The sequence below is a fragment of the Cyprinus carpio genome, chromosome A24 (genome assembly GCF_018340385.1).
Source record: "Cyprinus carpio isolate SPL01 chromosome A24, ASM1834038v1, whole genome shotgun sequence".
Taxonomy (NCBI): domain Eukaryota; kingdom Metazoa; phylum Chordata; class Actinopteri; order Cypriniformes; family Cyprinidae; genus Cyprinus; species Cyprinus carpio.
In genome coordinates, this window is record NC_056595.1 from 12,695,759 (window position 1) to 12,712,148 (window position 16,390).

General features: G+C 36.6%; 1 protein-coding gene across 1 annotated transcript; it reads left to right on the plus strand.

Moving 5' to 3' along the window:
- Positions 1–1,024: 1,024 nt before the first annotated feature.
- LOC109060535 (ganglioside-induced differentiation-associated protein 1-like) lies at positions 1,025–6,357 on the plus strand. Its single transcript, XM_019077704.2, has 6 exons — positions 1,025–1,458; positions 1,887–2,079; positions 3,403–3,576; positions 4,565–4,659; positions 4,781–4,895; positions 5,512–6,357. The coding sequence occupies exons 1-6, from the start codon at positions 1,252–1,254 to the stop codon at positions 5,862–5,864; spliced, it is 1,137 nt and encodes a 378-aa protein (XP_018933249.2). The 5' UTR covers positions 1,025–1,251; the 3' UTR covers positions 5,865–6,357.
- Positions 6,358–16,390: the final 10,033 nt, after the last annotated feature.

Below are 16,390 nucleotides of genomic sequence, written 5' to 3' on the forward strand. Positions count from 1 at the left end.
ACTTTCAAGGGGTCTGAAAGATAATTTGGATTCCTTTATAATAAATTACAACAATCAAACTTAAAACGCTACAAACTGCTATGAGGTACAACCACTGATCTATCTATCTATCTATCTATCTATCTATCTATCTATCTATCTATCTATCTATCTATCTATATATATATATATAATAGATCAGTGTTTGTTAATGTTGTTTTAATTTAAATTTGTCCCCTTAAATACATTTTTCTAATCACAAAACTAATTGTGGGTAATTATATTAACAGCTTTGAATATTTTCTTGAAGACTATAACATAATACAATATAGATATTACATTTATGAAAAACAGCATGTGCCTGTTTTGTTACTCAACACTGAACTAAATCCTAGTTTTTTTTTTTTTGTTTTTTTTTTGAGAGAGGGGGGGGGTGTGTTTTTTTTCTATATTTAATTTTTTAGTTTATTTGTTTTGTTTGATGCCTTAGTTTTGTTATGTATATTTGATTTGGGAGGGTTAATTATATTGGCCTACACAATATAATCAAACCATGTGTCTACGAAATCAAAATTTTATTTTACGTGTATTTAACATGTAGTGATTGTTAACAAAATAATATAACATTTGTGAAATGTGGCAAAACCAAAAAGTATTTTGAATTTTTTTTTTTTAATTTGCGATTGTTTTTTTAAATTTTTTTATTTATTTATTTTTTATTAGTAGGCCTACTGCATGTTATAAATCTCAACCTGTTATACCAGTTTGTATTCAACGGCTTAATGTAATTTGATAGAGAAGATAGACTACAGAGACATCTGTTGGCTCATTAAAAAAGTGCGCATCTGATTATTCTCTTCAACCACGAAAATACATAGGTTACTATAAATATAAACACAAGAGCTGTTAACTGTTTTTATTTTAGGTCAGCCTATTATAAAAGTAATAATTTGATTTTTACTTTATTTAAATAGAAAAAAATCAAAACATACATATTTAATTTGTACATATATATTACAATTCGTGATTATTAATGTGGATGTGTGTTCTTCAAGAAGGTACCACCACTAGAGGCTGCGCCGTACAACACACTGGCTGTGTCTCAAAACCTAGTGCGCTGACTACCTAGACAGAATTTGTGGAAATCATAGACGCGTGTTAACTACCAGTTTCAAGGCGCAGTGAAATCCACGGTTTCCACACAATTATTTCAATAAACACTGCAAGCGCGTTTGATGCGCCGCGTGATGCACGCGCGTAACATACACTAGAATGCAGTCTAGGCGACTAGGTTTTGAGACACAGCCAATGACTGATAAAATGGCGGAGGAAACCATCGGTGAATCTCAGGATGAGAAGGAACTCCTTATTAAGAAGGATGCACTGTCACAGGGCAGCGGTGAGGTTGTCGAGAGAACAAAAAACAAAGAGTCTAAACTGATTTTGTATCATTGGACTCAGTCATTCAGCTCTCAGAAGGTAAGAGTTTCCATAATTCAACATTTCTGGTGTAGGCAGGCCAAGAGCATCAGGGTGGATGCAGCATCTGATCCGTTGTTTTGAATGTGATATTCACATATTTTAAAAACCTGCCATATTTGCATTATTCCTATTCATATGGCAGTCTCGATGAAACAATTGCTGATTGACAGCATGCATGTTAATTATTCATAAGTTATACATTATTAATGATGCGTAATTATGCAAGCGTGTAGGATGTGTTGAATTTCTTTAATCATAACACAGATGCCTTAATTACAACGGTATTGTAAAACATAGCATGGCCTGCTGTTGTTTTCTTAAACAAGATGAGAGTATGAGTGCAAAATAACTGCTGTCTCAGTCTTTCTGTGGTATAATGTTCTAGTGAAACACCCAGACAAAGGAACGTTGTATTTCTGTCATAGGTGAGACTGGCGATAGCTGAGAAAGGTCTTCAGTGTGAGGAGATTGATGTGAGTCTGCCTCTGAGTGAACACAATGAGCCCTGGTTTATGCGCCTGAACCCCACTGGAGAGGTTCCTGTGCTGGTTCACAATGACAGTGTCATCTGTGACCCCACACAAATCATGGACTATTTGGAGCAGAACTTCTGTGATGGTAAACACTTAGGCTTTGGGGTTTATGTCGTGTGTAACACAGTATTTACATTACAGGATGCATGAATTGCAGTGTAAAATGCTATAAATACAAGAGTACTGAAGGGCATATAATGTTGATGAACCCTCTGATGCATGGCATTCACCACATTTCTTTCAAATCTTTTTAATCATTCAGGGAGTGATGTCACATGCAAATAAAAATAATAATACAGTATATGAGTGTCACTTTAACTGTACATGTCATTGTGTTTTTTATTTTTTTATTTAGTTTAACATGGCTAACCAAGCATCTCTAGACTACCAGTCAAAAGTTTGAAATAATTAAGATTTTTTTAATGTTTGTGGAAATGTCTCACCAAGGCTGCACTTATTTGATCAAAAGTACAGTAAACCGTAAAATATTATTATAATTGAAAATTAAATTAAATTTATTCCTCTGATGTCAGAATTTTCAACAGTCATTACTCCCGTCTTCAGTGTCACATGATCCTTTAGAAATCATTTTAATATGCTGATTTGCTGCAACAATACTTTTATTCAGCAAGGATGCATCAAACTGATCAAAAGTGACCATAAAATTAAAGAGTCTCAAAAAAAAATCACAGTGTCATGTTTTAAACAAACATATTAACGAGCAAAAACTGATAATAATAAGAACCATTATTAATAGTTGAGTGAGAATGATTTCTCACATTTCTGAAGGATCATGTGGCACTGAAGAATGGCATAATGGCTGCTAAAAATTTACTTACGTGACAGTTTTACATTTTAAAACACATTAAAATAAGAAACAGTTCTCTTAAATTACATGATATTATAATTTTTTTTCTGTATTTTTGGTCAAATAAGTGCAGCATTGAGGGTTTTATGATTTTTTTTATGTATTTATGCATCAGAGGGTTCAATAAATGCATAACTAAACAAATTAACTCTTGCACCTGAATACACATTTAATAAATGCATTTAAAACACTCCATTTTCATAATGTCTATATTAGATGTCAGCTGATTTCCAGTGTGTTAATAGCTGTAATTGTTTGATACTGCAGGGCCTATGTTTTTTTTTGTTTTTTTTTGTTTTTTTGAGCTGTTTTTGCTATGTTCAGTGCATTTGTTATCTTCTTTTCAGTTGGTTGCATTTGTGTTTGCATGTACCATTTTACGTTCTGCAAGCCTGTGCAGAAATTTGGATAGCATGAGAGGCACTGAAGGGTGAGTTAAAATAAGATATTTGCCCTGGAGAGCAGCTCATGTAGATTGCAGCTACATTTTTGGGTTATAATGCATACTGTATATGTGCTTTGTGCGCTTCTCTGAATCAGAGCATACCCAAAGGCTGATCCCAGAAGAGGGAAGCACGTATTATCATCGAGTTCAGCATTACAGAGAACTGCTGGACTCACTGCAGATGGATGCGTACACTCATGGCTGCATCCTCCACCCAGAGATCACCGTAGACTCCCACATCCCAGCTTACGCCACCACCCACATTCGCAGTAAGAAGGGGACTAAGAATAATAACTTAAAATGAGCATTCAATTTTTTGTGAATACTGTGAATAAAAGGAATAGTTCACTCAAAAAAAAATTGAAAATGTACTCACCCTGAGGCCATCCAAGATGTAAATGAGTTTTTTTCTTCATCAGAACAGATTTGGAGAAATTTAGTATTATATAATTTGCTCACCAATGGATCTTCTGCAGTGAATGGGTGCCGTCAGAATGAAAGTCCAAACAGCTGATAAAAACCCATAAGTAATCCACATGACTCCAGTCCATCAATTAACATCTTGTGAAGTAAAAGAGCTGCATGTTTATGAGAAACAAATCATTAAAGCATTTTAACTTTAAAATATTCCTTCTGGCCTAAATACCAGTCCATAATCCATAATATCACTTCCTCCAGTGAAAAAATTCCCTATAGTCCTCTCAAAACAAAATCCACCATTTTTTTTTACAACTGTTTTGGACTGTTTATGCTTGTAAACTGTGATTGATTTTTGCATAATTCTCTCCCAATTCAAAAGGGACAGCTTTTTTCACTGGAGAAAGCAATATTATGGATAGAGGATTCGCATATATTAGCTGGAGGCAATGGTTTGAAGTTAAAAATGTCTTGATGTATTGTGGATTTAGTATGGATAAAAATATGCAGCTTTTGGCTACACGAGGGTAATTGATGGACTTCGAATGGATTATTGTTATGTTTTTATCAGCTGTTTAGACGGCACCCATTCACTGCAGAGGATCCGTTGGTGAGCAGGAGATGCAATGCAAAATTTTTTCAAATTTGTTCTGAAGAAGAAACAAACTTCTTATGTGGCCTAAAGGCAGGGTTGTCTAAACTCAGTCCTGGAGGGCTAAACTCTTCAGGACAGTGGCCCTCCTAGAGCAGAATTGGACACCCCTGACCTGAGGGTGAGTAAATAATAAGAATTAAAATTTTGGATGAACTATTCCTTTAACAGCGATTTCTGTCTTATAGCACAGATTTTAAACACGGAATCTGAGCTTAAGAAACTAGCAGCGGAGAATCCCGATCTTAAAGATGCTTATATTGCAAAACAGAGACGTCTGAAAGTAAGTAAACATTCATGCAGTGTTCAGTTTCAGTTATTCGTATGATTACCCTTCTGGGCATCTGCTCTTTGTAGCACATTACCTAAAACCACAGATTATCTCACTGAGTATGTCTCTCTAGAGTAAATTGTTTGACCACTATAACATGAAATACCTGAAGAAACTCCTGGATGAACTAGAGAATGTTCTGGATCAAGTTGAGACCGAGCTGCAGAGGAGGATTGAGGAGACACCAGGTGGGAGAATTTTTCAGTAGCCCCTTACTGCAGAACACAAGATCCAGGGGCCGTGGTTAGATCCACATCTACGGGGTGGATTGAGGTGGGTGGGTTTGGGGGTATTTTTGGTTGGGACGGGTAGGTTTAGGTATTTGTATGTTGGTACGAGTTTGATGTTTGTATATTGTTTTCTGCTGTGTGTTGTGTTTTGAATTTATGGTTATATAGTAAAAAAAAAAACACACACACACACACACACACACACACACACACACACACACACATATATATATATATATATATAAAAGGCAACTACAAATACTAAGACAATTTTCTAGAAACTACATAAAAAACCATGTCAGACCAACAGAACTTGCCTAAATAACTACTGTAGTGTATATGTAAAGATCTCATCTTTTCATATTTTACATTTTTACATTACATACTTTATTAAGACAATATTTGAGGGACCCTAAAAAGATGCTTTGTTTTTTAAAATTTATCTGCATTTAATTTTTTATGGTGATTTTTTTTATGGTGCATTTTACTTTTGTTTTAAATTAACTTATGTTTTTTTTTTTTTGGGAACTTGTTTTGTTTTATTTTTTGTTTTGGAATCTTATCATCTTTCCAGAAGAGGGCAGTCAGCAGGCTTGGCTCTGTGGTGAATTCTTTAGCATTGCTGATGTCTCCCTCGCTGTCACCCTTCACCGCCTCAAGTTCCTGGGTCTGTCCCGTCGGTACTGGGGAAATGGGACGCGGGTCAACCTGGAGACGTATTATGAGCGTGTCCTGAACCGGCCGACTTTCCGCAGAGTGCTTGGACAAGTCAATAACATCCTAATATCCGCTGTGTTGCCCACAGCATTCAGGGTGGCAAAGAAAAAGGCTCCAGCCTTTGTTGGTGCCACTTTATTGATTGGCTTGATAGGGGGCGCCACTTACCTGGCTTTCAGTTATTTTAAAAGGAGACTTCTCATGTCTTGAGACAGCTGTTAGGACTGTCTCAACATAAGGTATGTTTATTATCACATTTGGCTCATATACACTGTAACAGTTTGATGATTGTTGCACAAGAAGCACTTTTTTTGCCATAAGAAGCAAAGCAGTTTGGGAAACAGACACAGTGCATCTTTTCATTGATAAGGTTCATTAAACAGACTTAAATGGCTTCAATTCATGCTGTAGGTCCTTTATGGCCAATGTGTTTTGTGCTAAAATGTCTGTATTAATGTCTGATCACAATTACAGTAGAATCAATTTCAATCAATTTCCTCACATCAATTTTGTATAATCCAACATCATTTCATATACACAATAATGTATATGTAGGATGAGAATTTGTCTGTTCTGCATTAGTATGTATCAATGCAGTCATGCTTTTCACTTAATAAGTCAAAGGATATACAGTACTATGGACATGCATCAGTAATTTCTCTGCACAAAAAAGTCAAATATAATAAAGCATATTTCTCAGTGATGCAAATGTCTGTTTTAAAGTAATTACAGTATAGTTGTGTGTGTGGTTGTGTGTGTGTGTTTCATTTAGATAACTGGTATCAATCTCAAGACAGGTTTGTTAAAAAGTTGGCCAGGTCTTCTTAGGTAAATGGAAAACATACTTGAGGTTATATTTCACTCTAATAAGTCACAGTTCACATGCAATATGGGTAGGAAAAAATATTTTACAAAAGACTGAGTTGAGATTATCAGACTGTCTTTGTGCCTATGAAGCCATCGCGTCAAATTTGATTTATTTTAATGTTATGTTTCATTTTTACCTAAAACCTACCCTGATGTTGATTTGAGAACAGCTGCAATCTGCACAGTCCAATTCATGAATGAATGATGAATGAATGAAATTATTATTCAGGTTCATTGAAAAGAATCAGGGCTTTTCCCAAAAGCATTGTAAGCCCAAGTAGATAACAGACCCATTTCCACCAATAGTCTCTAGGATCAACTTAGCTTACAATGCTTTTGAGAAACTCAGCCCAGCTTGTTTACGAACTGGACACTGGTATTGCATCTCAGAGAGGAAGATAATTTCCTCAGTTTAAAATAAAGAGGAATGTCATGATTTTAAGAAATGTAGTGGACTAAAATACAATGTAGTGAAGTAAAAGTTTCTCAAAATAAAAATACTCAGATAAAGTATAGATACTTGAAAAATACATTTAGATACAGTAATGACATGAATAATTTTATTACTGTCCAACACTGATCCTAACGGCAGGTGTTTTCTTGGGGTTAATTGGCAACCTCGTCCATATTTTCCAGGTGGTCAACTTGTAGAATGTGAAGAGTGCACTCTTAGTCTTTTGCTAGTCATCCCACCCAAAGTGTTGTGCCAGAGCTTCCCTGCTTCCGTGCACTAAATGGACAGCCTCACCCTAAATGTGCAGGAAGTCACAGGTTTCTTGGATGCAGACTATGAAAGACTGCATTATGGGAATAAAGCTTGTCAGTCCCACCCAGAGTGTTGCACCGAAACTAGGAACTCATCCTACATAAGGGCCAATTCAGGCTTTTCAAATTTTTATTTGTTAATGATTTCCTTGGATTTTCCCCCCCCAAAGAATTTGATTATTATTATTTAATATTTTTTGGGGGGTAACCTAGGGTGTGTACTGTGTACCACCCACCACAATCTTAAAGGACACACTCTAGTCCTAACTCCCAAGTTTTTCCCTGGGGTGAAATGGCAGCCTTGCCCAAATTTTCCAGGTGGCCAAGTTGTGCAATATGCAGTGTGCACTCTTAGTGTGTTGCAAGACATCCCACCCAGAGTGCTGTGCTAGAGCGTCCCTAAATGGGCAGCTTCACCCTAATTGTGTAGCAGGCTGCAGGTTTCCTTTGATGCAAACTATAACAGGTCCAGAGTGCTTTGCCAGAGCTTCCCAGATTTCATGCACTAAATGGGCAGCCTTGCCCTAAATGTGCAGGAAGTTACAGGTTTCCTGGATGCAGACTATAACTGACTGCACTATGGGAATAAAGCTGGTCAGTCCCACTCAGAGTGTTGCACTGGAGCTAGGAACCAATCCGACATAAAGGCCAAATCAGACATTATTTGTTAATAATAATGTCTGGGGGTATTTTCCCTCAAAAATTATAGTTTGTAGTTTTTTGGCAATCTAGGGTGTGTCCTGTGTCCCGCCTACCACAACCTTACAGGACACACTAGTTCTAAGTGTTTCCATAGGGTAAACTGGCAGCCTCGCCCAAATTTTGAGGGTGGCCAAGGTGTGCCATGTGCAGAATGCGCTCTTAGTCTATTTGCTAGACATCCCTCTTAGATTGCTATGCCAGAGCTTCCCTGCTTCTATGCACCAAATGGGCAGCCCTGCTCTATATGTGCAGGAAGCTACATGTTTCCTGAATGCAGACTATAACAGATCCAAAGTGCTGTGCCAGAACTTCCCTGTGTCTGCACACTGAATGGGCAGCCTTGCCCCAGTTGTGCAGGAAGTGACAGTTTTTCTGGATGCAGATTATACCCAAATATTCCAGTTGGCAAAGTTGTGCAATATGCAGTGTGCATTCTTAGTGTGTTGCGAGAAATCCCACACAGAGTACTGTGCTAGAGCTTCATGTAATCGTGTAGCAGGTTGCAGGTTTTCATGATGCAGACCATAACAGGTCCAGAGTGCTGCGCCAGAGCTTCCTTGCTTTCATGCACTAAATAGGCAGCCTTGCCCTAAATGTGTAGGATGTTTCATGTTTCCTGGATGTACGCTATAACAGACTGCACTATGGGCATATAGCTGGTAAGTCCCACCCAGAGTGTTGCACTGGAGCTGGGAACCAATCCGACATAAAGGCCAAATATTAGTAAAATTATACTTTGTCGTTTTTTAGCAACCTAGGGTGTGCCCTGTGTCCCACCCACCTTACAGGACACACCCTAGTCCTAACTCCAAGTGTTTCCCCTGGGATGAACTGACAGCTTTACCCAAATTTTCCAGGTGGCCAAGGTGTGCAGTGCGCAGTGTTGCACTCTTAGTCTTTTGCTAGGTGCCTGGCAGTGCTTAAAAACTTAGTTATTTAAAATCTTACTTGCTGATGAATCTTCTGTCATCTGTCGTGGCCTCTTCTTTCTGAAGACAATCACATACCTGCACAAGTCTTGACTTGATATTGTACAGACATTGTTTCACACACTGATGTGTTTGTATAAATGTAAATGTGATTTACAAATTCAAAAAAGTAACATATAACTTATCTGGAAACTATACTTATAACTATGCTTAACACTTACCTAATAGTTTAAAATTATAAAACAAAATAATGCAGAGCCTCCCTGTTTCCCTGCCCTGTAAGGGCGACCTCTCCCTATTTGCACAGGTGGTTACAGGTTTCCTGGATGCAGACTGTAACACACTGCGCATGGACAAGTAGGTGGTCTGTTCCGCACAGAGTTCTGCACCCCCCCCCCCCCCCCCCATAAAGGTGTGCAATGCACAGAGTTGGCTCTTGGTCCATTGCTCACCGTCCCACCCAGAGGGCAGAGGGCTAGGGTGCATTTTTTTTAGTTAATAGTAAATTGTACGTTTTTAAGGAGAAACCATCAATTAACGTGTCAAACGTTTTTAAATCTTAAGTCTCACTGTACATTCTTACAATGCAAATGTCCTAAGCATGAAAATGGTTATTTGTTTAATGTTGGGAATTCCTCTGCTTATTAGGGGTCCAAACATCAAAGGTGCTGAAACCTTATTTTATTTATACTGATTTTCTTATTCTTTTTCTGCCCTAAAAGTGTCTGGCCAGCCAAAGCCGTTCAGTAAGTTCTAAAAACACCAAATTTGGGAGGATGGTCCCAAATCTCCCCCTCTACTCATGTGCACACGCACACCCCGATCGGACAATAGATGGCGCTATAATAACTACTTTTTAAGTACATTTTTGCTCATATCTCCATAACCATACAGAGACGCATTCATAAAGTTTATTTCCAAAACTTTGAATGGTAAATTGTGAATTTCAATACAATATAGTGTAAAATAATAACATAGGATTGTTGTTTTGTAATATTTACTATAATAACTAATATACATATTTCCTGCATAATTAGGTTGGCTACTGTACATAAATGTTGTGTAGGATCAATTAGGCCTACTGTGTCAGCAGTGTGCAGCACACACCAATCTTAACAGTTTTAATATTTCGCTTATCCTGCACGACAAGATCATATATATTACAGATAACATCTGGAATGCCAACAAATTTAAGTACACTAAAAACTAATCCTGTGCGAATGATATTTGGGTCAAGGTTTTGGCTGTCAGTGCCCTCTGCCGGTAGGGAACAGCAATTTAGTCACTGGCTTGTTGTTTTTATTATATACTGTATTTTGTATTTTTCAGGCAGACTTTCTGTGGAAGAAATAGCCCTGATTTCATGTGATATACTGGGATGTTTCAATTTCACCGATCCTGCCAACTAAATATCTCAGCGATGCTAAAAACCTTCCCAAAACAGTGAAGTACATGCAGTCAGGAAGTTTCATATTATTGAAGTAAATTAGTTTGAACTGATGTTGAACTGCTTTGTATCAGATTGTTTCTAGATTCAAGATTATTTTGGTATTTCTATATTTTTGTATGTTATAGATTTTCTGAAATAGTCATAGAAAATTTGTGTCTAAAACTATTATTTAGTTAGTTGAATTGCATTTTTATACTTCATTTAAACATATTGTTTTACACCTTTTGTTTTTCGAAACGTTTCCACAGACCCCTGGGTCCCCAGTTTGAAAACCACTGGCCTATAGGAACATTTTATTTAATAACATCAATTAGAATACAAACTAAATCAACTTATATACTTTAAATAACTAGTCTAAATGGGGACATTCCATAGGTGTAATGGTTTTTATTCTGTACAAACTGTATGTGCCCTACAACCCTACACCTAAACTTTGTTTACTTTATTTTTAAACCAGTTCTACAAATGAGGACTTCCCCAAAGGGAGGTTTTTGTCAGGTTTAGCTCACTTATGGGCACAAATTTGTCCCCAAAATATGGTTAAGTAGGTACACACACACACAGTCTGGTTCACTATCCTTGTGGGGACTCCCCATAGCCATAGGCATAATGGTTTTTATACTGTACCAACTGTATTATATATCGCCCTACACCAACCCTACACCTAAACCTACCCCTCACAGAAAACTTTGTGCATTTTTACACATTTTACAACTTAGTTTTTTTGTGCATGAAATATTTGCATATTTTATCTCAAAAAACAAAACAAACAAACAAACAAACAAACAAACAAACAAAAAAATCATTCTGTATGATTTATAAGCTTCTGTACACATGGGGACCTCAGTTTAGGTCTCCAAGGAGACACAAGTCCCCATGAGTTGGTGTGTATTCAGGTTTAAGTCCCCACCAATATAGAAAAAAATGTACACACACAAAGATACACAAGTCTGGTTTGCTATCCTTGTGGGGACTCTCCATTGGTGTAATGGTTTTTATATCGTCCACACTGTATTTTCTATCCACTTACAAAAACCCAACCCCTAAACATACCCCTGACAGAAAACTGTCTGCATTTTTACATAAAAAAGTATGGTGTCGTTGACTCATGTTGTGTAGAACCACAGTCACCATGAGGTGGCAGTATTGCTCTGTTAGTGTGAAGTATATGAAGTTATAATGACCTCTCAGTGGACTGAGATAAAGTTAAAGAAATATATTACTTTAAGCAATGGCTATTCCTCATCTGATTGGACTTGACATCTTGCTACAGTTGTTCAAATATCAGCAGGTGTCTTTCAGTTACTGAAGGAAGTTCTCATATTCTTCCAAAATTTAAAGGGGTCATATGATGCAATTTCAAGTTTTCATTTCTCTTTAGAGTGTTACAAGCGGTTTGTGCATAGATAAGATCCCTAAAGTTGCAAAGACTAAAGTCTCAAACCCAAAAAGATATTCTTTATAAAAGTTAAGACTCTTCCACACCCTCCTAAAATGCCTCATTTAAACACACCCCCATGTCTACGTCAGTGTGTGGGAAGATTTGCATAACACCGCCTAAATGTTCACACAAAGAAAGAAGGTGTAACTGTAAATGTCATGGAGATGCTGTGTGTTTCGTTGTGAAAGCGAAACTACTTTGTTTGGCCTTCCAAAAGAGGAAAAGAGGACACAACTAAAAATAAGTGGTTAAGTTGTATATACAACACTGTTCCAGAACAATTCAACCCATATATTCAGATGTGTGCAGTGCATTTTATGGAGGACTGTTTCCTGAACCTGGGAGAGTAGCCTACAATGCCGTCTGTGCACAAAGGCTGTTTCTATAAAGTTTGCAAAGGACAGTCTGGCGCTTCTGATTCAAGCCTGTAGGTATGATTCATATTTTAAGAATTTGCCACTGACAATTCAAACAGAGTTTTGAGCAGTGCAGAGTAGCGTGTGTTGTTTGTCGTTTCTCCAATCACAAATGCAGACATGGTTTTATGTTTCAGAGCGATACGCAATGCAACATGTAAAAACACAGTACAAGTCATTATAATTAGTACTAATGTTCCCACTGAATGCAACAAATGCCTCGTTTGTAATGGGTTTTATTGTTTTTGTCTTGTCGCATCGGGACACGCATCGCAGTATGGTAAGGTTTCCGTCACACGCTTGAGGAATTTGGCCAATCACTACGCACTGATTAGCTGGCCAAAGTATGTGGAAAATAATATGTCTTTTTTTAGCCTTAAACCACATAAACACATTGCATTACACCAAATACACAAAATAATGTTCTTTTTAGCAACGTCATATGACCCCTTTAAGACATGACTTTCCATTGCAGTTCTTCAGGTATTCAAATCACTTGGTGTCGGGTGTGGTTCTGTCTTATAAATATCACAGATGTCGTCATATTAATGTGTTCTGGCCAAATGTAAGATATATCGGGATGATTCACACTTCATAGAGTTCACATTTACACTAAGGCCCATTAGGTTGTCATAAAACAAATGAATCTGGAAAAGCAATGTCTTGGCAAAGTATTTTATAAGCTCCAGGCTTTGTGTGTGCCACTTTTGCTGACGTGGTGTGCTTGTTTGAACCATTTCCCATTCTGAGTGTATATTCCAAGACAACATTGAAATCCAACACCACTTCTTTAGTGTCACAACACACTTGACTTGTTTGACTATAATTTGTATGAACTATTGTGTTGCTCACACAACAGTTGCTTTTAAGTAACCATAATTCTAGAGGACTGTTGAATTTATGCGGGTGAACCAGGTTGAAAATGGCATCATTTTCATGGAACTAACCATGTGTGTGGTTTATATTCACTGCAGACTCATAAACTTGTAATCAAGGCCGCAATGGCTTTATAAATATCTCTGAATATGGTTAATATTTGGCCACTTTGATTCCATAGACTGCCCAGGACCAATTAGTGCGTCTTACATTTGAGAGGACATGTCTGAAACATCTATCCTGCTTATCTTAAAGAAGGAGCAAAAGCTTGCCCTGCCCTCAAATAGGGAAAAACTCTAATCAGACAGACTGTAATAAGACGAAAGAGAACTGAGGAGGAGAGAGGGAGGATTTTGGCTTGGGGTATAAGGTAAATATCGTCCCACACAGCTCAATGTGGAGTGGCAGCAATCCCGGTCTTCGAATGGGTGGGATGGATGGAAACTTCCAAGGTACTTTTTTTCACCAGTCCATCTTTGCAGCCCAAGTGTCATGCAAGAGAAAGACAGATGCTAGAGGTGGGCAGAAAATCCAGTTTCCATGGACACGTGTGATATACACTCCTGAGTGCTTCGCAAGATCCCTAGAAATATTGCTTCATGTGGCTCTGGCTGTTGTCTGTCACTGGCACATGAATATATGCTTGATGCTCTTACCATAGACTCACCGTTCAGCACCCTTCTCCACTGCTATTCTCAGAATATGATGTCAGGTGTTTAAGTTACAGCTTTCATATGGTTACTGTGAAATCGGACTTTTTGGCCAAACCACTGCACTGACTTTCTGCCCAAGCGCTTTTGCAAATGTACCAAGACCAAAGGGTGATTAGTATCACACTGAGGTCATTTGAGTGACCTTGCCACCACTTGGCTTCTCTTTTTTGTAACTCTGTCTGCCAGTGCCATGGGTGCAGCATCATTAATGTGCAATAAATACTAAAAGCCCTCTGATATTGCAGTGGGTTATGGTGGCACATAAGAGCCACACTTAATATGATAAATCAGTAAATCAGGCTGAGAAATCAGTAAGCCAATTAATTAGATTAAAAAAGATTTAAAAATCAATAAATACAATTAATTAAACCAGATCAATTAAAAATGCAATATTCAATTGCTCAATTAATGCATTTTTTATTTAAATTGTTTAATATGCAATTATACAATTATTTTTTTATTGTATTTTTTTAATTTTTAATATGCGACTATATAATTTTTTATTGTATTTAAATTGTATTTTTACATTTTAATATGTGATTATATAATTATGTTTAATTGTATTTTTACATTTTAAATATGTGATTGTTCAATTGTTTAATTGTATTGTATTTTACTTTTTAAATGTATGACTGAAATTGTTTCATTGTATTTTTTACATTTTTTATGTTATTATATAATTATATTTTTTAATGTATTGTGTTCTAACAGTTTTAATATGATTAATTATATGTTTAATTATATTTGAATATGTAATTATATAATTAACATTTTAACTGCAGTGTATTTTTAAATTTTTAATGTGATTATTTATTTATATTTTAATTTTAATAATTTAATTTGTATTTTTTTTTTTTTTAATGAATTGAATTGTCATGTTATTTAATAACAGTAACATCTGGGGAAATGACTGACAGTTCAGCACCGCCCCCTCCCATTAAAGTGGGAAATTGATAAAATATTATAAAAATTATAAATCATTTTACAATAAATAATTTCATTGAATATTGCATTTTTAATTGTTTTTTTTTATTGATGTTTTTTAATGGAATTTTTTTGATGATCTTTTTATCTGTTTATCCATGTTTATCATTTCTCTCAACTGATTTATCCATGATTTATCGATTTATCAAATTATTATGGTTTTAAATATTTTGCAGTCATGTTTGGTGTCATTACATATTCTCCTCATCCTCAAGGAGAAAGACAGTTTCTCTCAAATGTGTTGGCCCATCAAAAGCCATTCTCAGAAAACAGCCTGCCTTCCCGAAATGTCTTTCAGGCTCTGTTTTATGATATTGACTGATTGGTCTGCTTGGATCCTGGGCTGTTGACACGAGTGTTAGAATGGCCCTCCTGCAAGTTTGAACATCGTAACTTCCTGATGAAACCTGCTTCAGTCATCCATCTGTTCATGTGCTCCTCAAATGTTTAAACAAGCACTGCATGAATACAAGCACAGCGGAGAGCCAAGTCATCGCTGCTGGGTCTCTGCACTGTAAAGCCTACTTACTGAGAATGTCTCAGCCAAGCAAAGCATACCAACTCATTTTACACCCTTAATTAATTTTCTGAATGTGCAGAAATGAACTTGTTGCCTCCACTGCAAAAAAAGCATTGCTTCAGTTGGATTGTATGATTCTGCCTCATTGTTTTAAAATACCAGCTCTTTTTATAATGATAATTACATGTTATATAAAGCCAATATTTGGGACCACATATTGTTGGCAGATATTCAGGCTTTTGTGCTTTCTTGTTGACATGAGTCAAAATTCATAATATAACCACAGCTGGGAATTGGACAGCTTTGGTCCAAACTTTCACAAGCAATGAAACACTACATATTTTAATGTCTAGATATTTAAAAAAATAAACCATTACCATATATAAAACATATTTTCCCATTTAAATGAGAGTATAATCACATATAATACATATAATACATTTAGTCATGTGACTAAACAGTTGCAGGAAAATGGCCCCCAAGGGTTTGTGAAGGAAGTTGTATTATTTTACTGTATACTGAATTATTATTTTGTTTTAAAAAGTGTAAAAAATATTACCATAATACTGTATTGCATAAAAATAGTCCCTCATATGAGAGACCAATTTTTGTCTGGTAGGATGGACATTCTTTTCTCAAATGCTCTCAAATCTGTGTATTGTGAGGCTGCTTTGAGCCAAGCCAGTGCTTCTGGTCTCATGTTCCAGTTGGGTCTCTGTGTCTCCTCTCACCAGCCTGTGAATACTGATGTGTTTGCTACACAAATGCCAGACCATCAGTGTCCAACAGCTTTGATCTATAGCGGCTCCAGCCACCTCAGGCCCTGAGTAGGTACTTAAACATGCAAATGTGAACTCAACATCCAATTCATCCAATAATTAAGGCTTTTGAAAATAATGCACAAGCATTTACTTTAAAGTTACAATCATATAGTGTGGATAGGATGATATTTGCACACTAATGTCAATGTCAAACTCAACAAAATGCTTTATCATTTTCTGTTACATCCAGAGCCATGACCTACAGAATGACCTTTTGATCCACTTCTAAATGCTGCCAAGGTCATCACAGTC

Bases quoted from the DNA above. Each gene is read 5' to 3' on its own strand.
- LOC109060535 (XM_019077704.2), top strand. From the start codon at position 1,252: ATGCAGTCTAGGCGACTAGGTTTTGAGACACAGCCAATGACTGATAAA. The intron at 4,660-4,780 runs GTAAGTAAACAT...ATGTCTCTCTAG, and splicing joins CAAAACAGAGACGTCTGAAA to AGTAAATTGTTTGACCACTA. The intron at 4,896-5,511 runs GTGGGAGAATTT...TCATCTTTCCAG, and splicing joins GAGGATTGAGGAGACACCAG to AAGAGGGCAGTCAGCAGGCT.